This window comes from Diospyros lotus, unplaced genomic scaffold (assembly GCF_014633365.1).
Source record: "Diospyros lotus cultivar Yz01 unplaced genomic scaffold, ASM1463336v1 superscaf2, whole genome shotgun sequence".
In the NCBI taxonomy this organism is placed as follows: domain Eukaryota; kingdom Viridiplantae; phylum Streptophyta; class Magnoliopsida; order Ericales; family Ebenaceae; genus Diospyros; species Diospyros lotus.
Window position 1 is genome coordinate 390,247 of NW_026267105.1, and position 26,820 is coordinate 417,066.

Here is a 26,820-nt window from a genome sequence, read left to right on the forward strand (position 1 = left end):
AAGATGGTTTTGTCATGTGAGAAGAAGACCAAGAGACGCTCCTATGAGGAGAGTTGATGAAATGGAACAATTAGTCAAAAACAATATATAGAGACAGACTCAAGAAGACTTTGGGAGAGACATTAAAGTTTGATATGAAGTATATGGGCCTAAATGAAGATATGACAAAAGATAGAAATACATGAAAGTCTAGAATTCATGTAGTCGACCCCACATAGTGGGATAAAGGCTGGATATGTTGTTATTGTTGTTACCAAGGTTGATGGCAGACAACAAAGACAAGTTGCAGAAAGTTGGAGAAAGAAAGAAGATAATTGGGGAAGAAGTAGAAGAAGGAGGGAAAGAATTGAGTGGGGAAGCAAAGGGAAGAAATCTCAATGTATATTCCAAGTCAATTATCCTTTGATTAAATCCATAAAGCTTACTTATAGGCAAAAGATAAATCAACTTCCTAAACAAATGATACTAAAATTAAAGCTAAAATCTAAGAAAATATTTCTTGACATAAAAAGATGAAATTTAAATTTAAATTAGAAAAAATCAATAGGTCATATTTCCAATTGTTGGTACTGCTTGTTATATGGTTAGATGTTTTTAACTGGCTGTGTCTCATATGCCCTTGGGTTCATGTTTTAATAGATTATTTTAAGACTGTGTATTGGAAAGGACTGATTCATGGTTTCTCCTCTCATCACCAACAGATTTAAGGTTTATGGGATCAGTGGTTTGCCTTGAATGGTAACAAATTTTTGGTCTTAGGCGGTTTAAGTATCTCAATTGTTTCTGTTACCTATATGGTTACCTCTCCCTGTTTTCTTTTGTGGTGTCACCTATATTATTCATTTATTTCTCTAGTTTGGCAGAGTATATGATTGATATTTACGAGTATCAATTTCTGTTACCTATAATTTATTTCTGAGTATATAATTTGTTTCTTTCCCAACAAAAGAGCTGAATTGTATTTCCTTAAATAACTGACCTTAAATACAGTGGAAAACCAAAATTCATATCCTTTAATATGAACTAGAACTCACTGAAATGCTACTAAATATACTAACAATTGAGTTGTTTTGGCATTTGTTGGAGATATTTAACAAGAATTATGTGTATCCTTTTTTTTGTGAAAGAGAACACTTGTTATGAAAATCTTAAATGTATTAGGAAATATATGAGAAAATAGGAACAAGAGATATAAAGAGACTAAGATTTCAGAAAAAAAAAGCCAACTTATTTTCTTTCCTTGTTATTATATGTAACTGTAATTTCTTTGTCATTGCTGTTTGCATGTAGTACCATAAGTACTTGCCCAAAAGTGCTAGTTAGAGGTAACTCTTGGGTTCATGGGACCAAGTAATGTATTCTGGACCTTCCCAGTAGATTACTGCTGTGGGATTGGGCTGTGACAAACTCCTCTAATTTATTTCCTAGCATCCTTGCTAGGTCATAAATTCCTTACCTTAATATAACCCAAGTTAGTCTTGGAGCACTTTCCTGACCTTCACCCATTTATGGGTTCATGAGACTAAGTAATATGCACAAGACCTTCCCAATAGACTAACAGTGTGGAATTGGGTTGTGAAAAACTTTCCTTAATTCTTGGCTTCCTCGTCAAGTCAGAAACCTTGTATCTCAATTTTACTTGAGTTAATCAGAAACTCTCCTAGCTCACACCCACTCAATAGTGATCTTGGGCCCACACCCACCTAGGTTAGCTCTAGTTGCACTTGTAACACCATGGGTTACAAGGGTATTTTTTTGGTGCCATGAACCCCCAAGGGTTACTTTTAACTAACACTATTGAGCCTAGTAGATTGCTGATGTGGGATTGAGTTGTGACACCATGCCAAAACCTTTTCCTATCTTCACTATCACTGGAATCTAGCATTTATTGCTAACTACATTCTTCTGAATGATCATTTTCTTTCAAAATGCATTGAGCTTCATTGAACATTATACTTAATATCATTGTAAAAAGAAAAAAGTACTGCCAAGTTTGCACAAATGATTTCTCACCCACTAGGAGCACATTGACCTATGCTTACTATTAACTTTTATTTCATTGGGCTAATAAATTTTTTAATTTAATAAGATTGGGACCTTATGCACAGTTAAAATTTAATTACTTGATAAGATCATACTTCCTGTTTGTAAGAGAGACGTGGGCTCCCGACTTGTTGATATACTTAATTCTTGAGCTAGTAGACACATTTACATGGGCTTTTGATTCTTTTCCAATTATTTCAGTGAATTGTTAATTCCTTTTGTCAGAAAGCATATCCAAAATATTCCATCTTTCCATGCTGTTAGTAGCGTATCCTAAGGATGCAATTAGCTATATATTATGATAAGATATTAGCTGTAATTAGCAGTATAGATAGTTTCCTTTAGTTTCCTATTCCTGTATAGTTTCTTAATTTATTCTGTTTCCTAATATAGGAATAGGCTGCATGCATATAAATGGCTGTACACACCATTTATAAAATATACAGACACATTCTCTTATTCTTACACATGCTACATAAGAAAATATGGAAAAGAATTTGGATATTCAATGTTTGGTTAATTCCCGACAATTTAAACTTGACTATGTAATTTCTCTAATAGTGTAAATGTTTGACTTGGATACTTCATTGTTATCAATCTTCTTATCATTACCAATACTTATAAATACTTATTGCAAAATGAAGTAAATCTATTACGTGTTGCTTTCTTTTCTTTTTTTTTCCTTGAATACAAGGTCTCTCTCTAGGTTTTGTTGTTAATGGGCTAAATTCTTAGTTTAATGGTCTTCCTACATCAAGAGATGGCTGTGCCATCACTGCTTGGGAGAGGCTAAACAGCTATGCAATTAATTTCTTTCTTTTTTTAGAAGGTCACGTGTTTTTCAATGTTAACGTTTGAAAATGTCTCTGCAATAATTTCTCTCTTTCTGGCCTTCCAACCTGATGGAGAAAAGTATAGCCTTAAACCTTCCCTTACTATTTAATTTTGTTGTCATTTTGATTAACATCTGTATGAAGTGAGGCTATTAAATTCTAACACGAACTAATCTTCTTCAATGTCAAGGCATACTGCATCACTTGCCACATATTTGAGAGATGTGCTGTTAAGTTTGAGGCATGAAAATGGTGACCCTGTCTGCATTTTATATGGAAACCACAAGACAAAGGTAAGTATTTTGGATAAGAAAAAAACAAAGTTTATCTTTCTACATTTCTACTAATATGATTTTCCAGTCCATGCTGTTTCTTTGTTTCACTTTAAACGATTATTTTTTTTATAGATTGTAACATCGAAAGATCCTTTTGTTTGCCAAATAAGTGTGCGTGTGATCCCATGTACACGGAATATTTTATGCTGTTCTCCTTTGCCTAGTAGAGCAGAACATGGGTAACACCACATGCCTTTAGAAAAAATCCTATTGAAAAAGTAAACTTACACTTTACATCAAGCATTTGGCTTGGCTATATTGTAGGAGGATAAACTTTAAGCCTCCAAAGCCTGGACTCCAAAACTTGCACCACAACCAGAAATATTGGAACTAAACCAATAGCCAAATATAGAAACTTTTGTTTCTATAACTACTAATCCAATAACCATTAAGAAACTATTATCTTACAAAACTGAAACAGAGGAGAAGAGCCTTTATTATAATTTTGATGGAACATTTGCTTAATGCTATAAATGCAAGACTATGCTCTTGCACACTGGTATTCCCACAGCTTGTTTTACACAATCCTCATCTCTTAGCCCATGGATTTTTTATTTAGGTGCTACCAACCACATATTTGGTAATAATTCCCCGTCTCTCATATTCAAAGCTCAGGGTCCTTACCTACTGTTGCATTAGTTGATGGTCCTAAGCCTTAGTCAAGGGTATTGGAAGCACCAAACCCCTTCTTACATTGTCATTGTTCTTTGTCTTACATTTACCACAATGTCCCTTTAATCTACTTTCTGTCAGTCAACTTACTCATGCGTTACATTGACTATTCCATAACCTTTTTTGTTTGATTTTGTCTTTGTCTAGGATTGGAGGGCTGGGCAGATGATTAGCACAAGGTGTGAGTTTCGAGGATTATACCACTTGTCTCCATCTGATCCATTAGTGGTTTGCACTACTACTAATTCACCCCAACAAATTCGTTGTGGTCTAGGGCATCCATCTCTAGCAAGTTGGTGTCACGGTGTGACAATGATGATTACCTTGAATCAATGAGATTCAAGGGTAGAACGGAGCAAGGGAAGAATATAGAGAGAGAGAGAAGAAAGAGAGATAAGAGAGAGTGAGAGAGAATGTAGAGGGAGGATAATTGAGAAATTGTTCTATTGATTGTTCATTGCCTCTCCCACAAAGTTGGAAGAGTTGATATACTTGCTTGGGTGGGTGCGGATGCAGCAGATCGCTCCCCCTCCTAGCGGTTACAACCAATTCTTTTGTCCTTTTCCTAAGGCCTCACACATGATCTTTCGATTCTAACAAACTGACAGCTAGAAATTGAAATACAATACTAATAACAATGTAACAAGCATCCTAACAGCAAGCAGTAAGGCAAAAGCAAAAATTAAAATAGCATAATCGTGACATCTTCCCCCCCCCCCCCCCCACCCCCTCAGGACTTTTCTTGTCCTCAAGAAATGCTCAGGAGACTTGTAGCCCTTGGAAAACGCTGCAGCAAGCTAGGTAGGTACTCCCAGGTGTCGCCATTAGTGTCTCTTGCCCCCATTTTACCAGAACTTGAATGAAGGGAACCCCTTGATTATAAACCACCCTCTTGTTCAAGATAGCTTCTGGTTCTTTCTGCTCCTCTTTCTCCCTCGATAGTAGGGGTAACTCTGGGTTGACCTTCTCAATTCCGGTGACCTCTTTAAGAGGGACACATGAAAAATTGGATGTATTTTGGTCCCTTCAAGTAGCTAAAGCTTATAAGCCACCTTACCTATCTTGTCCATTATGGTGAAAGGACCAAAAATACTTGGGGCTTAATTTACTCACCAGCCCTTGACTGATGGACTTCAAATGCGGGTACCGGAGCCTCAAATACACTTGTTCTCCCACCTCCAACTCCCTGTCACTTCTCTTCCTATCTGCAAATTGCTTCATTCTATTCCTAGCTGAAGCCAACTCCTGTTTTAATTGTTGCAAGACCTCTCTCCTCTGCTGTAGATATTCCTCCATCGACAATTCTGTAAACTGCCCTCCTACAGCTGGTAATAGCGGGGGTTTATACCCATAAAGTGCTTCAAAGGGGGACATTTTTAGGGTAGTGTGGTATATGGAATTATACCTCCATTGAGCCAAGGCTAGCCACCTATGCCAATGCTTGGGCTGCATAATACACATGCACCTTAGGTAGGTTTCCAGCACCTAGTTAACTCTCTCCGTTTATCCATCCATTTGTGGATGGTAGGCAGTCGACATATTGACTTTAATTCCCATAGATCCCATTAGTTCCTTCCAAAAATGGCTTGTAAACAGCTTGTCACGATCTGAAATAATTGTGCCTGGCACTCCATACTGAGAGACCACTCTGTCCACAAACACCCGAGCTACTTCCTTAGCTGTGTAAGGGTAAGTTAACCTAATAAACTGAGCAAATTTGGTAAACTGGTCCACCACCACCATTACACTGTCTTTTCCCTCTGACTTGAGTCTTCCTTTGACAAAATCCATGGCCACACTAGTCCAAGCTCTGCTAGGTATTGGAAGGGGATGTAATAGACCCGGGTAGGACACTTTCTCAAGCTTACACCTCTTACATATGTCACATGCTAGCACAAACTGCTTGACATCTCTTCTCAGGTTGGGCCAATAGAATATTTGCTTAACTCTGAGGTAGGTGTTTTGGATACCAAAATGCCCACCCACTTGTGAATCGTGTAGAGTTTGCAATATTTTCTATTTGAGGTTCCCTCCATCCCCGATTACAATCTTGCCTTTGAACCTCAACATTCCATCTGATATGGTGTAACCGTCAACTCCATTAGGTTCCACCACCACTTCTTCTAGTATCCTCCTCATCTTTTCATCATTGGCATAGCTGTCAATAACTTCTTGGCACCATTCTGGTACCACAGCAGTGATGGCTGCAGAACTACCTTCCTCCTGGCACCTTGATAGTGCATCGGCCGCCACATTTTCCTTGCCCCACCTATATTGTATTGAGTAATCAAGCCCCATTAATTTGGCCATACCCCTTTTTTGCAGTTGAGTATGCAACTTTTGTTGTAATAGAAACTTGAGACTTTCATGGTCAGTTTTAATAATGAATCTACCACCTTCTAAATAGTGTCGCCACTTCTCCACAGCCAACAACACTGCTAGGAACTCCTTCTCGTAAATACTCAACCCCAAATGCCTTGTGCCTAAGGCTTGGCTTAGAAATGCCAATGGTCTGCCTTTCTGAACTAAGACTGCCCCTATGCCGACCCCACAAGCATCCATCTCCAATATGAATGGTTCACTGAAATTGGGTAGTCCTAAAGTTGGGACTGCACTCATTGCTTCCTTAAGCTTTTGAAAGGCTTCTTCGGCCTCCTCTCCCCACTTGAAGTTCCTCTTCTTCAAGAGTTCTGTCAGTGGCCTACTTATCACTTCATATCCCTTTACAAACCTCCTATAGTAGTCGGTTAACCCAAGGAACCCCCTCAATGCTTTCGAGGTTGCGGGTTTAGGCCAATTGACCATGGCTTCTATCTTCTTTGGATCTGTTTTAACCCCCTCTCCAGTTATTAAATGACCCAAATATTCCACCTGCTCTTGGCCAAAGGAACACTTAGACCTTTTGATGAAAAGCTGATTGGATCGGAGGACCTCTAAGGTAGTTCTCAAGTGTTTTAAATGCTAGTCCAAGGTTGGGTTATAAACAAGAATGTCATCAAAGACCACCAGTATAAATTTTCGCAAGGCTCAAATATTCGGTTCATGAGTGATTGGAAAGTGGTCGAGGCATTAGTGAGCCCGAAGGGCATCACAAGGAACTCGAAGTGTCCATGATGGGTCCTAAAAGCAGTTTTATGGACATCTTCAGATTTCATTTTAATCTGGTGGTAACCTGACTGAAGGTCTAGCTTGGAGAAAATTGTGGCGTTGTTCAATTCATCCATTAGATCTACTACTAGGGGTATGGAGAATTTATCTCTTATGGTTATGGCGTTTAATTGGAGGTAGTCCACACAAAATCGCCAAAAACCATCCTTCTTCTTGACTAGGAGCACTGGTGAGGCAAATGGGGGAATGGCTAGGTCTTATGAAAGACTGGTTTAACATTTCCCTCACCATTTTTTCAATTTTTGATTTCTGTTTTGGTGAATATCTGTAGGCTCTGATGTTTACCGGTTCAGAATTAGGCTTAAGGTTAATGGAATGGTCAAGGTTACGAGCAGGTGGTAAGGTGTTAGGCTCAACAAAGAGGTCCCCAAATACCAACAACAATTTATCAATAAGGTGTTGAGAGTATACCTGGCCAATCCTTCCTTGAGGGCTACTAGTTGACAGGTTGAGTTCCCCAATCACCCCCTTCTCTAATCCTTCTTCCGCAACTACGATTGAGAACAATTGAGTAAGCTTACTCCAATTGTTTTTGAGGGCTCTATGCAACCTCTTCCCAGTTATCATCTTACAGGTACTAGTTTCTCTTCCCCCTTTTAGTATCATTTTCCCTTCTTTATCAAAGGAAACCTCCATATGATTGAAGTCAAAACTTATGGGACTCACCCCTTTCATCCAATCAACCCCAAGGACCACGTCACAACCACCCAATTGTAACAGCCTAAGATCCACTTCAAACTCTTCTCCTTGCATCTCCCACTTAAACCCGTAACAAGCTAAGTTAATCAGTACCTTGCCCCCATTAGCCACTGTCACACTCAATGGCTGAGTGTTCGAGAGTGAACACTTCAAGTTTCTGGCAGTATCCTTATCAAGGAAGCTGTGGGTGCTTCCGCTATCTATCAGAATCAGCAAGCTCTTATCCTTCACCTTTCCTTCTACTTTGATTATCTTATTGTTGGTCACCTCTTTCAATGCATGGAGTGAAATCTCCCCATTGTCCTCACCTCTAAATTCCTCATATTCTTCGATTTCATCTCCTTCTTCTTCTCTTACTTCCCCTGTACTGCCCTTTAGAAGCAGGATTTTTCGCCTACATTGATGCCCCGGAAAGTACTTATCCCTGCGTCTGAAACACAGGCTGGATTGCCTCCTCTAGTCAATGTTATGGCTGGTTGATTGAGGCATCCCTTGTGGCCTGACTCTAGGGTTACCCCTTGTCCACTCACGGTTTATTCCTCTGTTGCCTGAGTGGGACGCCCCCACTGCCATAACTTTAGTTTGTTGCCTCTGTTTTTTCATCAGTGCTTCCACAACCATTTCCTGTAGCCTAGCACTTTCCACTGCCTCTTCTACCGTTCTAGGCCTGATCATCTTGACCATTCGTCTCAGATCATCACTTAGGCCACTCAAGAAATTGGACACAAAATAAGCCTCAGATAGGTGTGGGTCTTAGCTTCTCATGAGAGACCTAAGCTCTTCAAATCTCTTCAAGTAGGTTTTCAGGTCTCCCACCTACCTTAGTTTGTTAAATTCTTCAATAATGTCGGGCATACTTCTTTCCCCAAACCTTTCACATAGTTTCTCGATGAATTCTCCCCACGTAGGTTGACACTGGTCCAACCCTGGTACCAAGCATCTACTACATCATCAAAATAGGCAGCCGCTAGGGGCACCCGTCTACCCTTTGGTATGTCATACCATTCAAACATCCTCTCACACTTCCTCACCCACCAACGAGGGTTGTCCCCCTCAAAAACGGGTATCTCCATCCGAGGCATGGGGAACCCCGTTTGTTGGCGATGTCCTTGCTCTCCACGACCCCTATCCTACATTATTCCTACCTCATCCTGACCACTCCCCATATCAGGAGTTACAGGCCTGATATGACCTCTGTTGTGTCAGAAGAGAGGTTTCGTTCTATCTTGAGGAGGGAATTCGGGGGCCATACTAACTAGGTTTTGACGTGTGAACATCAACATAAACTGTTGAAGCTAGTTTCCCAGTTCTTCCCTCATCTGCGCCATCTCTTCTTGCATTTGAACCAGCGTCCCATCCAGCTTTTGATCGATCGCCATGATTGCCTCGTGGTTACGACCATTTCCCAATTCGAGCTGGTCGACTTGCCTTTAAACTTCAGACATGGACGAGCTAAGTTGTTGCAGCTGAGTCTCCATGTTTTTCATGCGAGTCCCTTCTGCCATGAGCTAGCAACAATCCGGGGTTGGGATCGAGCTCTGATACCAAATTGTCACGGTGTGACAATGATGATTACCTTGAATCAGTGAGATTCAAGGGTAGAACGGAGCAAGGGAAGAATATAGAGAGAGAGATAAGAGAGAGAGAGAGAGAATGTAGAGGGAGGATAATTGAGAAATTGTTTTATTGATTGTTCATTGCCTCTCCCACAACGTTGGAAGAGTTGATATACTCGCTTGGGTGGGTGCGGATGCAGCAGATCGCTCCCCCTCCCAACTGTTACAACCAATTCTTTTGTCCTTTTCCTAAGGCTTCACACGTGGCCTTTTGATTCTAACAAACTGACAGCTGGAAATTGAAATACAATACTAATAACAATGTAACAAGCATCCTAATAGCAAGCAGTAAGGCAAAAGCAAAAATTAAAATAGCATAATCGTGACAATCGGAAGAAGATGGTTCAACTTTGTCCAATCTTTCGTTGTAAGAATGTGAGTCGTGTCAACTTAAGGAACATAGTTGTAGTTCCTTTCCCAATTGAGTTAATCAACGTGTTAGTTCTTCTTTTCTACTTGTTCATTCTGACGTTTAGGGCATATTCCTTTAAAAAAATGGTTTCTTTACTTTGTTACTTTTATAAATGATTTTTCACAAACCACTTGGTTATATTTAATGAAAAATTGATTATTTTTTATTTACACTACTTTCTGTGTTGAAATTTACACCCAATTTAATGTGTCCATTCACACTCTTCGTAGTGATAATGCACTCGAATACCTACCTATACCCTTTCAATCTTACATGGCATCTAAAGGGATTCTTCACCAAACTTCTTGCGCTGGCACCTCCTAGCAAAATGGGGTTGTTGAATGGAAGAGTCATCATCTCATCGAGATTACATGAAGACTTAACACCTCCCACCAAACTTCTTCATATGCATGTCTCAATTCAATATTGGGTTGATGTTGTATTGACAATGTGTTGAAATTAATTGGATTCTTTCCCCTTTTCTTGATGACCAGGTCCTTACATCCTTTTTCCTCCAGCTGACTTATACTCTCTTCCACCTCATATAGTGGTTGTACCTGTTTTATCCATTAGCTTGCTCCTAACCGTGATAAATTGTTTGCTCAGTATCTCAAGTATGTTTTCCTTGGTTATTCTCATCTTCAAAAAGGATATTGATGCTACACCCAGAGTTGTCTCAATATTTTATATTTGCTAATGTCACCTTCTTTGTGTCCACCCCTTTCATTCTTCAATCCTCTGCTTCGTCCGAATCAATGTTTGTTAGTTTATCTTTGCTTGTGTTAGTAACGTATCCTAGGGATGTAATTAGCTGTATATTATGATAAGTTAAGGTAGCAATATTAGCTGTAATTAGTTGTATAGATAGTTTCCTATTCCTGTATAGTTTCTTAATTTGTTTTGTTTCCTAATATAAAAGGAGGCTGCATGTATATAAATGGCTGTACACACCATTTATAAAATATACAGACACATTCCCTTATTTTACATGATATCAAAGCAGGTTCAACCCTAACCCTAACTAGTTGCCTGTCATCTCTTCAGCCCTAAGCTGCTTTTTTTGGTAAACTTTTCTTGCCCTAGCCGCCTGTCGTCTCGTCCACTCTAAGATGCTGTTTTGGTGACCTTTCTTCCCCTAGCTTGTTTGTTGCGGGGGTAGATTGATCCCCTCTTGTGTGATCAATCACTTGTGCCTTCATATTTGAGGTTGTGTGCCTTGTATTGTTTGTGCTTGTGATTTCGGATGGTAGATCACAACTCCTTCCAATCTGCATGTCTCTGTTGGCACAGCAGTGAAGTTTAATGGAAAGAACTATGCCGTTTGGTCCCAAGCCTTTCGTACCTTCTTGGGGTCTCAAGGACGTGCTCATCATCTAGTTGATAACAAGCTGGATTCTAAGGATTCAAAATATGCAGCATGGTGCCAATCTGATTGTGCAGTGAAGACATGGATGTTAAATGTTTTGAAACCTAAGATCACTACCTCTATCGGTTTTGCATCAATTGCTAGGGAGTTGTGGGATTCTATCAAAGAGATGTTTGGCTCTCTCAAGTTCTCTAATTCAACATGGTATCAGAGCCACCACTCAAACTCTAGTTGCAGTCACGGCCTCCTTGCTGCCTCAACGCCGCGTCTACCACGTCGTTGCCAGTCTCCTCCACCAGCTTCGACGTGCGTCTCCATCAGCTCTGGCGTGCGTCCCCTTCTTGCTGCAATAGCCTCTAGCTCCTTGATGCACTGTTCGCCGCCGCAACATCAACCACTAGATCTCACTGCCTTCTCTAGATCTACCAGTCCACGGCCATCCATTGCCGCTTTCTTCTCTAGATCTACCGCTCCGCAGCCGTCCATCGCCGTTGCCTTCCCTAGATCTACCACCGCCATAGCCGTCCATCGCCGTTGTTGCTTGCAGCTTCCTCCGCGCATCGATCAGATCTGACCGTTAGTCTTCAAATCTGGTCACAGGTTGCTCAAATCCGGCCGCATCTTATTCAAATCCAGCCATCAATCTTCAGATTCACCCAAATTCGGCCGTTGACATTCAGATTTGCCCAGATCCGGCTGCCGCCATCTCTCTCCAGCCGTCAACTTTCAGACATGCCCAGATCCGGCTGCCACAAACCTTCAGATCTAAACAAATCTAGCCACCACACCTCTCTCATAGCCCAGATTCGCTCCTGTCGCCGTCGTTATCGCCCAGCTCCGGTTGTCGTTGTCTCTAGATCCGGTAGTGACTTGTTTACCCAGATCCAGCCACGCCTCTCTACCATGCTCAGATCGTCCATGCTAGCTCCTACCCAGATCTAGTCATGCCACCTGCTTCCACAACTTCCATTGCCACCTCCCGCTGACACCATCTCCTTCGATCTGTTGTTTTAGATCTCGCGGGATATACCTCTTCATTGTTTCACTAGTCTCTCAAAGGTCTCTCGTCGGATTTGTCTCTCCAGTCTCTCGTCAGATCTACCTCTTCATTCTTTCATCGGTCTCTAAAAGGTCTCTCGTCAAATCTGTCTCATCGGTCTCTCACTAGCTCTGCCTCCTCGGCTGCTGTCCCTCCAGCCATCATTTCTCTGATCTGACCATCAATCCGTCAGATCCGGCCTTCAATCCCTCAGACCCGATTAGATTTGGCCGTCATACCTCAAATCTAGCCATCATCTCTCAGATCTGGCTGTTAATTCTCTAGATCCAGTTGCTTTCGTCCAGATCCGGCCACTCCTGTCTTAGATCTCGTGGCTACTTATTAGATCTCATGGTTGGTTTCTCAAATCTCGTCTTCTTCTAGCACGGCTCTCAGATTGGTGTGCCTTCAGATCTCGCGACTTCTTCTTTGGATCTTGTGCATTGCACAGATCTCGCATCGCCGCTGCATTGCCAATCTGCCATCATCATCGTTGTCGCCGTCGCCAAGATCTGCCTCCAGTCAACGCCTCCGTAGCCTCCAATCATTGGCCGCCTCTGTGACCCAAAACGATCGTCTTTTACAGCAACACGTCTAGCTAATTAACAATATATTCTTGCTTGTGAACCTCGTTCTTCTACTGCTGTTCCTAAGGGTGTTGTTCAAATCTCTAAGGAGGAGTATGATAGGTTATTGCACTCTCAGCGGAGTCCTATTTCCTCCCATACCTGCCAATCAAGTACTAGGGCACTTGCTGCCTCTTTTGGTAATTCCTGGCTAATTGATCTAGGTGCATTAAATCACATGATAGGTAGCTCTTGTCAATTTACTAACTTCACACCTTGTTAATCTCTCCCCTCCATTACTGGTGCTAATGACTCAGTTTCTAATGTGTCTGGTTTTTGTATTGTTCATACTTCTTCTCTTAGGCTTAACCAAGTCTTCCATGTTCCAAAGCTATCCTTTAACCTTCTTTATGTTCATCAACTTACCAAATATTTAAATCATTCTATTACTTTCTTTCCCACGCACTATGTTATTTGGGATCTCCAGACGAATACAATTATTGGACATGACTTTGAGTTAGGGAGAGTCTATCACCTCTCTTTTGATTCTTAGTCTATTGTTGTTGTTGTTGGGGGTGTCTCCTTATCATTGGCATTGTCGGTTGGGTCATCCCTCCCTTTCTCTGTTACAGAATGTTGTGTCTTTTAGCGAGTATATTTCTGCACTAAATTGTGATGCTTGTCAATTAGGAAAACATCATAGAGTGTCTTTTCCTTTTAGGGAAAGTCGAAGTCCGCGTCCTTTTGATTTAGTGCATTTGGATGTGTGGGGTTCTTGTTTTTAGTCCACTATGACTGGCATAGGTATTTTATTACCTTTGTGGATGATTATTATAGGATGATTTGGATTTACTTGTTGAAAGATCGGTCATCTATTCTTGATATATTTCAAACCTTTCATAATGAAATACATGCTTAATTTTCGTCTAATATTCGGATGTTGTGATTTGGCAATGCTTCAGAATATATGAAATCTTAATTCTCTAAATTATGTTCTTCTCATGGCATTATTCATTAGACTTCTTGTGCTTATACCCCCACAACATAATGGTGTGGCTGAATGTACAAACCATCATCTTCTTGAGGTTACCCACACCATTATGCTGCAGATGCATGTGCCTAAATCTTTTTGGGATGATGTTGTCCTTATTGTTGGGTTTCTTATTAATAGGATGCCTTTTTTAGTTCTTGGAGGCGACATTTGCTTTAAATATCTTTTTCTTGATTCTCCTTTATTCCCTCTTGTTGGAATATGTTGGAATAAATGTAATTAGTTGTCAATTAGCTTGTAATTAAGCCTTAATTTTAGCCTTAATTAGTGTAGAGTCTTACTATAAATTTCAATAGAAGGAGGCTAGCCTCATACGGCTATCTCCTCTTAAAAGGGTTTTCTCAGCTTTTTCTCTCTGGTTCAATATGATATCAGAGCCAACCCTAACCCAACCCCTAGTTCTAACTACCGTCGCCGCAGTTCGACTCGCCAACGACTGCCACCGTCTTCCAAATCTGAAGCCGAAGAGTCTCCCGCCTGATCTAAACTATTAGTCCTCTGCCATCCGCCTTTCCGACCACCAGTTACCCAAGCCATCGACATCTTTATGTCTGCTGGCCTCAAATCGGCCCAACCTTGGAGCCTTGTCGCCAGTGTCGGCGCCACGCGCCCTCGTCAGAATCATCCGTCGAGCAATTTTTTCCTCCGATCTCTCTCTCCAGAGCTCCCACCGCAACGCCATCACCACCGTTGGACTCGTCTCTCTCAGCCTATCCCGATCCCGGTGGTTTCGTAGCTGTCCACCATCGTTGAAGCTCCAGCAAGCCTCTGTCGCTATACCTTTTTTGGCACTCCAGTAACTCTTCGGAATCTCATTTAGCCCTATTTTGCCTCATATCTATTTTCTAGAGCTGCCTTCCATCCAAAATATGGAGCGTCTAGCATCTTCAGTCACTTCCGGATCTAAATCCGCAAGGTTTTCTTCGCCTTTTTCTTCCTCACTTGTCATTACTTCTGAAAAGCTGGTTGGAAATACCAATTACATGTCTTGGGCTGCCTCTGTTGAGTTATGGTTCATGGGTCAAGGAATGGAAGATCACTTAAATAAGAAAGTCGATGAAATTCCCGATGCTAAGAGAGCAACGTGGAAGAAGACCGATGCTCTTCTTTGTATTATGTTATGCCAGACCATTGATCCAAAACTTTATTTGATTTACTAGGCATACAAGACTTGTGTTCAGGTATGAAAAAATGCCAAATCTCTTTATACTAATGATATCCAACGTCTCTACTCTATTGTTTCCACTATTGTGCATTTGAAGCAATAGGATATAGATATGTCTGAATTTCTTGGCCGCCTAGAATCTTTGAAGGAATAGTTCAACTCTCTGTTATCAGTTGGTAATACTGCAGAAGAACAGTTGCAGCAGCGAGATAAGTTCTTTATGGTTCTGGGATTGACTGCTATTCGGTTTGAACTTGCTCCAATCCGAGATCAAATATTATCCAATCCCATTGTTCCAACGCTAGAAGATGCCTTTGCTAGACTTCTTCAGGTTTCTTCTTTGTCTTCAATCATTGATGGTTCTCAGGTTAATTTCTCTATTTTGGCGTCACAAACTTTTAGTAGAGGAGAGCAAGGGAACAACCGAGGCGGTAACTCACAACAAGGTAACCACCCTAAATGCAATTAGGCGGTAACTCACAACAAGGTAACCACCCTAAATGCAATTACTGTCATAATTGGGGCCATCTTCGAGAACAGTGCCACAAACTGCATGGTCGACTGCCACGCACTACTAATGTGGCTTAGTCTATTGTTGCCAATTCCCCAACAGAATCTTCTGTGAATTATTCTTCTCCGTCTCTTGTTTTGACTGGAAGTGATTATGAGGACTATCTTCAATATCAGGCTTCTAAGCAAGCTGCATCGTTATCCACTGCTTCTGTGGTGCACATTGGTAATTCTATTATTTGTGTTACTCGTTCTACCACTCCTGGACTATGGGTTATGGATTCTGGTGCAACCGATCATCTCTTTGGTAACCAAAGTCTTTTTTCATGGCTCTCTACTTCCTCCTGTTTGCCAACTGTTACTCTTGCTAATGGTTCCAAAACATCTGCTACAAGAGATAGGAGTATCCGAATAGTCCATGGGGAATGTCCATATAGACCTCCTCTTCTAGATTCTCATTCAAGAACGCATTCTTAACATCTAGTTGATGGAGGGGCCAAACTAGATTTGCTACAAGAGATGGGATTATCCGAATAGTGTTGAGTTTTGCAACTGGAGCAAAGGTCTCATAATCTATGCCATAGGCTTGAGCAAACCCCTTAGCTACCACCCAAGTCTTGTATCTCTCAATACTACCACCTACCTTTGTTTTTACCGTGAAGATCCATTTGCACCCGATCAAGTTCTTTCCATGAGGCAAATAAGTAATTTCCCAAGTACCATTCTTCACCAGAGCATTAACTTTCTCATTAACTGCTTTCTTCCATTCTAGGATAGCCATGGCATCTTGGATTGAATTAGGAATGGAGATAGAATTGATATTGCTGGTGAATGCTTGCTAAGATGAAGATAAACCCTCATAACTCACATAGTTGCCAATAGGGTACAATGGCCTACTTTTGCATTCTCTCACCCCTTTCCTGAGTGTAATGGGTAGGTTCTCATTGGAATTATCATGATCACTTAAACTAGTACTTGCAGAATTTTCCTCCATAGTCCGTAAATCAGATGTAGGGATTTTTACCTCAAGTTCAGATGCCGACAATAATGTTGAATCTGCTAGAGTCTTTTTGATTCCTTTGGTTTTCCCTTTTTTCTGTGATAGACACTTAACTTGAGACTAAAAGAATCAGTTGGTTTTGATTCAAGTTCAATTTGGACACTTGGAGAAGGTGCAATTTCAGGTGGTGTACAACCTATGCTATCCAAGAAAAACTGATATTTTTGTTGACTCTGACTAGAACTCTCCCCCTGAATATTAGTTTTGGGATAATAGGGTTTTGTTTCAAAAAATGTGGCATCCATGGTGTGATAAAACCTTTTGTTGTCAGGACAGAAGCATTTGTAACCCTTTTGGTTGGGAGAGTACCCTACAAAGATACATTTGTAGGATTGAGAGTCAAGTTTGGTTTGATATTGTTGATGGATATGAACTAACACAATACACTCAAATATCTTTGGAGGAAGAGAGGAAATCAGTCAACTTTGAGGGAAGTGTTGTAAGAATACTTGATGTGGAGTGGAGAAATCTAAACTTTAGATGGAAGCCGATTGATTAGGTATGTTGCTGTAAGAATAGCCTCACCCCAAAAACGTTTTCAACATTAGATGAAAACAACAGAGACTTGGCAATGTCCAAAAGGTTCCTATTCTCTCTCAGGAACTTTGGTGTATGATTCCCTTAGTTGATAGGTATGAGCCAAGACTAGAATTAAAGAACTCTCTTCCATTGTCAATTCTAAGTATTTTAATGGAAGTTTGAAATTGATTTTTGATCATTGTTTTGAAATTCTTAAATATTTGAGGAACTTCTAATTTATTTTTCATGAGAAAAATCCATGTAAGTCGTGTGTGATCATTTATAAAAGAGATGAACCACCGAGCTCCTGTGATATTTGGAACTTGAGATGGACCCCAAACATCACTGTGGATTATAGAAAAAGGTTTTGATGATTTGTATGGCTAAATTGGGTATGAACTGCAAGAGTGTTTTGCAAATTGACAAAATTCACGTTGAAAAGAAATAGCATTTTTATTTCTGAATAAGCTTGGGAAAAGTTTGGATAACTACATAAAACTTGGGTGGCCTAACCTGTAATGCCACATCATGACCAACCTCTCACCCTCATTTTTCAACTCACTAACAGACATACAAGAATTAGTTTGACAAGAAATAGGTTCACTCACTCCTAGATTAGACTACCTCACAGAATCTGGTTGAACCTTAAGATGATAGAGCCCAGCATGACTCCTAGTACTGCCAATCATCCTCCTCGAAGTCAAATCCTGAAATTCACAGACATGAGGAGAAAAATTAGCTATACGGTTCAGTTCTTGGGTGATTTTATTTATAGAGAGCAGGTTGCAATCTAGATTAGGAACATATAATACAAATTTGAGTGTTATGTTCTTGGATACCACAATCGAACTAGTCCCTTCAACTTTTGCCAAAGAACCATCTGCAAATCTAACTGTGAGAGCTTCATTACAAGGAGAACATGTGTTGAAAACTCGCTTATCTCCTATCATGTGATTAGAAGCACCGAAGTCAACAATCCAGGGCTTATAGTGCTCTTGTTTCACAATTAAAGCCTTAAGAAAATTACCTTTTTGAGCTATGGAACCTGATCCAACAACTGGAAGGTTTTGTTGTGCTTGTAGCAGCCTTCTCAGTCCATCAAGTTCCTCTTTGCTAAAGTTTGCAAGTTGCTCTAAATTGCCAACCATGTTGCCTCGACTTTCCTTTTGCACTGTTGTCTTTGGCTTCCAATCAGTAGGTTTTCCATAGAGTTGCCAGCAAATTTCTTTTGTATGACCAAGGTGGCAGTAATGTTCACACCATGGCCTTCCCCCTTTTCATGGCTGCTACTGGTTTCAGACAACCAAGGCTAATGATTCACCACCAACAATTAATTTTTCTATCTCCAGCATCAATTGGCGTCTACTCTCTTCCCTTCGAACCTTAGAGAAAGCTTCTCGTAAGCTTGGCAGTGGTTTTGTGCTAAATATCCTTCTTCTTACCGCATCAAGACTTGAACTTAAGCCCAAGAAAAATTTGTAGACCCTCTTATTCTCTATAATCTTCTTGTAGAGTTTGAGATTAGTGATGGTTTCCTAGGAATATTTTTCAAAAGCATCCAGTTGCTTCCAATTTTAAAGGAGTTTGTTGTAATACTCGGTCACAGATAAATCACCTTGTCGGAGATCATGCAACAAGCCCTCAATTGTCACCAGTTCGAGGGTGTTGTCTTTGTGTGAATAAGTGCCTTTTGCAGCCTCCCAAACCTCTGCAGCAGTTTCATATAGGAGAAAATTTCCTCCTATGCATGGCTCCATGGAATTTACTAGCCAGGACAGTACCTGGCTATTATCTCTCTTCCAAATCCGATAATCAACACCTTTTTCATCTGGTTTGATTATATTTCCGGTGAGATAATCTTTTTTTTCCTTGTTGTGGACGTGAAACATGAAGGATTGAGACCATTGGATGTGGTTTCGCCCATTTAATTTATAGATGGTGATGGGTGCAGATGAGTAGTTTGACAAGTCGCCCACATTGCTGTTGTACATAACAGCTTTGATATTTGAGGAGGAGGATTTTGGAGTTTCAATTAAGGATTCGTTGGTGTTTGTCATGTTAGCAATATGATGTTGCTGTCGAGAATGAAATAAAGGCTAGGATGGCTAATGAATACTGCTAGAATAAGCAGTGTAGAATGCTATCGGAAAAAGCAATAGATAAAAACCTGACCTAGGACAGTTGTGAGAAGAACAGGAGGCATCTAGGGTTGCTCCGATACCATGAACAATTGGGAGAAAACTTGGTATATATTTCTCTTCCACATGATTACAATATATATAGGAGAATTAAATCAATCAAATCCCTATAACTAAGGAAAAAGAAGGAATCCTAATTACATCAATTACTAATTTATATCAATCAATCAATCTCAACAATTAAGATTGATTATAATCAATTTCATAGATTGTGCGATAATTGATAATCAATTCCATAGATTGAGGGATTGATAATCAATCCCATAGATAATCCATCCCATTGATTGTAGCATTTATTATCCAACAAACTTTATAGCAAATAATTCCAACAGACCCTTACGGTGGTCGTCTTTACCATGGGGGCAAAAGTCTCAAGATAATCGATGCCATAAGACTAGGTATAGCTCTTGGCCACCAACCTGGCTTTATACTTTTCTAGAGTGCCATCAGCCTTATATTTTAAATTTAATATCCACCTACAACCCACCGGTTTAACCCCCTAGGGTCTAGTCACCAACTCCCATATATGATTTTTATTTAGGGCCCTCATCTCCTCCAACATAGCCACCTTCCAGTTCTGATCTTTCATAGCCTCCTCTACTGATTTTGGAATAACAATAGCATCCAAGGATGTTAGGAAGCTCTTATGGTTTGGGGAAAGACGATGATAGGATAGATAATTGGTCAATGGGTGTTTTGTACAGGTTCTAACCCTTTTCCGGACAGCAATGCAAAGGTCCAAATCAGATGGTTCAGGATCAGGTAGGACTGAAACAGATGGGATAGAACCTGGTTGTTGGCTGAATTCTGGTTGCTGGCCAAGTTTCATACCTTGGTCAGGTTCTGATGTTGATATAGGCTAAGGATCTTCAATGGGCTGTCTTCTTTTTAATACATAAGGAGAGCCCTTAAACTTAATGGGAGTGGGCTGCTGATGCATTGCTTGTTCATTGCAGTGGACATGCTGAGGGGAGGAAGTTTGCTGGAGAGCGGAAGAAGGAACACAAGTGAAAGACTGATTAGTACCATCAGCTTCATTAGAGCTTAGTATTGTGGGTCCTAGGCTTGGGAAGGAATTAAAGGCTTGATCATCATACCCTACAGTCTCCCCCTAAAGATTAACTCGAGTAGGACTAAAAAATGATGATTCCACAAAGGTGACATCTTTGGAGACAGAATTTCAGAGAGGTAGCGTTGTAACATTTATAGCCCTTGTGGGTAAGAGAATATCCAAGAAAGACACACCTAAGACCTCTAGGATCAAGTTTGTCCTCATTGGTTTTAGGAATGTGAACAAAACACACACACCCAAACACTCTAAGGGGAAGAGGAGAATGCAAACTTAGATATGGGAAAAATGATGCCAAACAGTGAAAGGGACTTTGGTTGTTTAGGATCTTAGATGGAACCTAGTTAATAACATAAGTTGCTGTTAGGATAGTTTCCCCCAAAAAAAATTTAGGAACATAGTGATGATGAAGAAGAGATCTTATCATGTTGAGGAGATGTCTCATCTTTCGTTTAGCTACTCCATTTTGTTGTGGAGTATCTATGCAAGAAGATTCATGAACTATCCCCTCTTGTTGGAAAAACTGATACAAGTGATTGTTGAAATAATCCTTTGCATTATCAGTGCAAAATTTTTTAATGGGAGTACCAAATTAAGTGGAAATCATTTTCCAAAAAGAGGGTAAAACGGTCTCAATGGCAGCTTTGTCTTTTAACAAAAAATTCCAACACATCCGTGTATAGTCATCTATAAAAGAAATAAACCATCGTGCCCCAGAACAATTGGGTATTTGGGATGGTCCCCAAGAATCATAATGAATTAAATAAAATCGCTTAGATGACAGTTTATTACTTATTGGATAAGACACCCGATGGTGTTTAGCAATGGCACACACATCACATTGAAAACTACTAGGGTCTAGAGTCTTAAACAAGGTGGGAAACATACTTTTTAAGAGAACAAACGGAGGATGACCTAGCCTAAAATGATGAAGCCAAACATTGGACAAATCTGAGATTGACTGTGATGAACAAGCAATTCTTAGTTGACTCCCTCTAGGGAAATAACTCTCCCTTTGTAAGACATAGAGTCTATTTTGTTCCTTAGCCACACCAATTATCTTCCCCATGTCCTTAGCCTAAAATTTATACATATGTGGAGAGAAATTAGCATGGCAATTCAGTTCTTTAGTAAGATGATGAATAGAGATAAGATTGGTAGGCAAATTAGATACTTGAAGTACCTGTTTGATGGATAACTTAGGACCAAGATTGACTTTGCCTTATCCTTGGATAGGAACTGAGGTTCCATTGGCTATAGTTATCTATTTGGTGGTTTCAAGAGGCTCATATGTCTCAAAAACATTTAAGTTAGGGGTCATGTGATCAGTAGCTCCTGAATCTAGGATCCACATGTTATTTTTTTTTTATCGAATCGGTAAATATGTATAAATCAAATGTACAAACAATCACTGGGCATACCCAGGAACCATGGATAACATCCAAAAACTATAGGCCTATAGCTAGGCTATCAAAAAGGACCAAAACATGAGGATACATAGAAAACATTACTTTGTATACAAAGGTTTTAATCCTATGAATGAACCCCTCCACTAAAGGCTGAACATTATAAAAAATAAGGCAATTACTTGCTGCCCATATTTGATAGACCGAACAAGCAAGGGCGATTTTCTTAGCATTGCATATCCAAAAGGATCCTCTGGCATCTTTCTTCAGCCATTTGAGGGCACTAGGGATCGAAGTCATGGCTCTGGAAATGCCAAACCACATTCTTATATGCTCCCAGACTGCCGAACTGACCGGGCAACGAAAAAATAGATGGCTGATAGATTCCTCAGCCTCATTACACAAGGGGCAGGTGTGGTCAATGTCCAAAAATAAGAGCTTGTCATGAGTTAGGATTAAGGTGTTTACCTTGTTGTGCAAGAGAGCAAACTCCATCTTGAATGGTCCGTAGAAAATGTTTCAACTTGTTAATCTCCTCCGCATTCAATTGATTCAGATCTAGTCCCTCGGAATCAGCTTTATTAGAGGACCCAGCTTACTCTTGCTCCTTGCTTGAGAGATAAACCTAGTGCTTTAGATTCCTAAATCCCCCTATCTTGCTTAAGACTGCTTCCTTTCCATGGAGTTTGAAGCAAGTCTCCCTAGTATATCTAGGTTTCTTGCAATAGCTACACCATTGCCCTTCTCGACTAGAATTTTTTGTTTTGCCCTTCGATTTCCTTGCCTTGAACCTTACTCCTCCTTTGTGACTGGTTATCATGGCAAAGCCTTTAGAAGGATTCTCATTAAGTGTGGCACCCTTCCAGTTTTCTTCACTTCTAACAATAGCAAACACTTCATTAAGTGTAGGAAGTTTATCCCTACCAAGCACCTGAATCCTCACTTGATCAAATTCGGAATTGAGGCCTACTAGGAATTCTACAATCCTATCCCTCTCAAAAATCCTATTGAGGGTGGCAGTATCCTCACTGCACATCATTTTGATGTTCTGATAGTGATCAAGCTCCAATCATAAGCCCTTCATCTTATTATAGTATTATGTTACAGTTAATGGTCCTTGCCTAGTACCACTAATTTTGGTCTTGATCTCAAAGATGATTAAGGCATCTTGGACCTTAGAGTAGGTTTGATTCACTGTATCCCAAATCTCCTTTGCTGAACTTAAGAACATAAAATTCTTACTAACCTCAGGTTGCATTGCACTCCATAGCCAAGACATAATTAGGGAGTCTTCAACATCCCATGCTGTGAAAGAGGGATTTGTGTTGCTCAGAGGAGGAGCAGTCAAGTGGTTGATCTTCCCTTTGCCTTTGAGGAAGGTCTTTACGAGTTGAGCCCACCGCAGATAATTCCTACTGTCTAACCGGTAGGAATGGTGCATACCCAGCAAATCTCCGACTCCGGTTGGCAATTCAATCGAAGTTAACTCTCTGGTTGTTAGGGTGTGAGCAACTTGAGATAGTTTGGACATCTCTACTAGAATAATTAGTAGATCAAAGACAGAGGCAATGAAGGCTTCAGGAGGAATAGAAAGGAAACTGTGCAATGAAGGCACACTTAGAATTTTTAGGCAAGCTTGACTGGTATCTTAGGCTCTGATACCATGTAGAAGAACTGAGAATCATAAGTTCATTCTCCAATAATCTTTGAATATACACGGGAGATCCACTTATAGAAGAGATGGGAAACTACATTAGGGAACCTAAACCTACCTTCTACAAGAATTACAACATAGGAAAGAAAAACATATTTACAATCTTAGGAAAGTTTCCTAAGTCTAGAATGGGAAAGATCATTTCCCATTCCGGATTAGGAAGCTACTAAAATCTGCATATCTCCATATTATCTCCATACGCATATCTCCATATCTTATGCAGATCACACACATCCTCGGTCACCAACACCAATACCTATTATAGAGGACCTCCTTGATGAATTAAAGGGAGCAACAATTTTTACCAAACTTGATCTAAGGGCAAGGTACCATCAAGTAAGAATAAGACCTAAAGACATTCCTAAAATCGCATTTCGAATCCACCAAGGCCTCTATGAGTTTAAAGTCATGCCCTTCGGTCTAACCAACGCTCCCGCCACTTTTCAAGCCCTTATGAGCCATGTCTTCAGTCCATATTTGAGAGTTTTCATACTTGTGTTATTTGATGATATCCTTGCGTGTAGTAAAACTTTTGCCCAACACCTTGACCACCTTAGGGCTACATTTGAAGTCCTTAGATTCAATCAATTATATGTTAAGAAGTCTAAATGCACCTTTGCCAAGGACCATGTGGACTATTTGGGACATATCATTTCGAGTGAAGGCGTTAGTACAAACCCGAAGAAGATTGCAGCTATGGTTGAATAGCCTAGACTAACTTCAATCAAGTCATTACGTGGGTTTTTGGGACTTACTGGTTACTATAGGCGATTTATTTAGCATTATGGGCTTATAAGCAAACCCTTAATTGAGCTACTTAAGAAAAATGGGGTTTCGATGGAATTTCCAAGTAGAAGCAACCTTTCTTGAATTAAAAAGGGTTATGACACAGGCCCCTGTCTTGGCTTTGCTGGATTTCACAAAGCCCTTTATTCTTGAAACTAATGCTAGTGACAAGGGAGTGGGGACGGTTTTGATTCAAGAAGGAAAATCATTAGCTTTCATTAGTCAGGCCTTCACACCAAAACATTTGGGAGTCTGGGACTTAGTGTCTATGATAAATAATTAATAACAGTTTTGGGAGCTGTGGAGAAATGGCGTCATTATTTGGAAGGCAATCAGTTCATAATTCAAACTGATCATGAGAGACTTAAATTTCTCCTTCAACGACGACTTCATACACAGTTGCAGCAAAAAAGGATGTCAATGTTTGTTAGGCCTTGACTATATCATTCAATACCTCCGATGTAAAGAAAATTTGGTCATTTATGCATTGTCAAAAAGTTTTGAGGGTGGTCCTTGTGCTGTCATTATTTTAATAGTTGTAGACTGACTGTAAGAAGGGACTGCTAGTTATGAGCCTACTACTTGGGCACAAGATCTCTTAACTCAGTTGTCCATCAATCCAAATAGCAAGCTAAGTTATCCTCTAAGAAATGTGTGAGAATCCCACATCGTCTCAGCAAAGGAGACCTAGGCTATATATAAGGAGGAGGATCTCTCTACCTGTTAAGTTGGCTTTTCAAGTTGGAGTTCTACCTCTAACTTTTCACGTGGTATCAGAGCCAACCCTTGGCTAGGGACTACCCTTGGTCGTGGTCGTGGATCAGTATCCTGCCTAATCACCTGGGCATGTATCAGTTACTAGAGAAGTTTTGACGTGGGGAAGAGTGTGAGAATCTCACATCGCCTCAGCAAGGGAGACCTGGGCTATATATAAGAAGGAGGATCCCTCCACCTGTTAAGCTGACTTTTTAGGTTGGAGTTCTACCTCTAACTTCTCACAAAATAGATTACTTCAGTTCCGGGGTCAAGTTGTGGTAGGAGATAATGATCAGCTTAGGAATCAAATATTACAATTCCTACATGGTTCACCCCCAGGGGGTCATTCAGGCATAAGATCAACATACCATAAGGTTAAGAAATTATTCTATTGTCCGAAACTTAAGCAGACTGTGATTGATTATGTGCTAGCTTGTGACATCTGTTAGCGTTGCAAACACAAGCATGTGGTTGTACCTAGCTTGTTACAACCACTGGGTATTTTAGAGCACGCTTGGACCTATCTTTCTATGGATTTCATAGGACTGCTAAAATCAGAAGGAAATGATGTGATTCCAGTGGTAATGGACAAACTCACAAAATTTGCTCACTTCTTGAGTCTTTCTCATCCCTTTACTGCCCAAGAAGTAGCTAGAGTCTTTATGGATTTGGTGGTGAAATTGCATGTAATTCCACAATCTATTGTGTCTGACACAAACTCACAATAGTGTCTGACACTGTAATTCCACAATCTGGCCCAGTACCTGCAATTTGCTCACTTATTGGGTATTTGCCACTGTGGATTCTTCCTCTTCAGTAGCAGCAGTGCATCAATATTTACAGACCTGCCAAGAATTTTTTCAACTCATTAAACGGGAGGTGGCCACTGCCCAAAATTGGATGAAGCAATATGCAGACAAGAAAAGAAGTGAAAGGGAGTTTTTTGTGGGTGATTTGGTTTATCTCAATATTAAACACTCCCATCAGAAGTCTTTTTCTCATTCTAAGCTCAGTCCAAAGTATTTTGGACCCTTCTCTATCATTGCTAAGGTTGGTCTTGTTGCCTTTTGCTTGCAGCTTCCACCTGATACTAATATGCATCTAGTTTTCCATGTGTCTTTATTGAAGAAAACCATTGGATCCACTGCCATTCCTGTCCTACTTTTCCTCCTGTAACTACTGATGGGGATTTCAAGGTGGAACCTACCTTAATTTTGGATAAAAGAGTGATTTATAGGAACAATCTTCCTCTTACACAAGTATTGGTCCGGTGGTCCCATCTGCACCTGGACAATAACACCTGGGAATACATGCCTGGTATGTAAACTCAATTTCCCCATGCTGCCAAGCTTCTTTGTTTTTCTTGGGGACAAGAAAATTTTGAAGGGAAGGGAAAATGTCAAGCTTTTAAGGTGCAGGAGATATTGTGAGGACCATTGTAGCAGATTTTTTCTATACCATTGGTGGTTAGCAGTCAGTTACATCCTGTAACTGTTTCTTGATTAGCTGTATATAAAGCTGCACCAACTTCTATTAGAGAATAACAAGAATTTGAATACAATTCTCATATTCCCTCTCTGTTTTCTCTCTATTCCTCTCTCTTCCATTCTTCCTTCTCGTTTCTACATTAGAAACCCTAGATTCAAGTCCTAAGTCTTGACAGTCCCCTTAAGAATGACCTATACTAGGCCAGATATTGCATTTACAGTCAACAAGTTGAATCAATTTCTTGTAGCTCCTAAACAGCAGCATTGGCAGGCTTGTATCAGACTACTAACTATTGAGGCATACACCGATGCAGATCATGCTGGCCATAGGGTTACCAAAAAATCTACAA

At 40.3% G+C, this 26,820-nt stretch overlaps 1 protein-coding gene across 1 annotated transcript in view; it reads left to right on the forward strand.

The window, feature by feature from the left end:
- Positions 1–26,820, forward strand: part of LOC127793305 (molybdenum cofactor sulfurase) — a 103,041-nt gene that overhangs the window by 41,056 nt on the left and 35,165 nt on the right. The window contains exon 8 of the mRNA XM_052324152.1: positions 3,067–3,169. Within this exon, the coding sequence (XP_052180112.1) occupies positions 3,067–3,169 (103 nt within the window). The remainder of the gene's footprint in view (positions 1–3,066; positions 3,170–26,820) is intronic.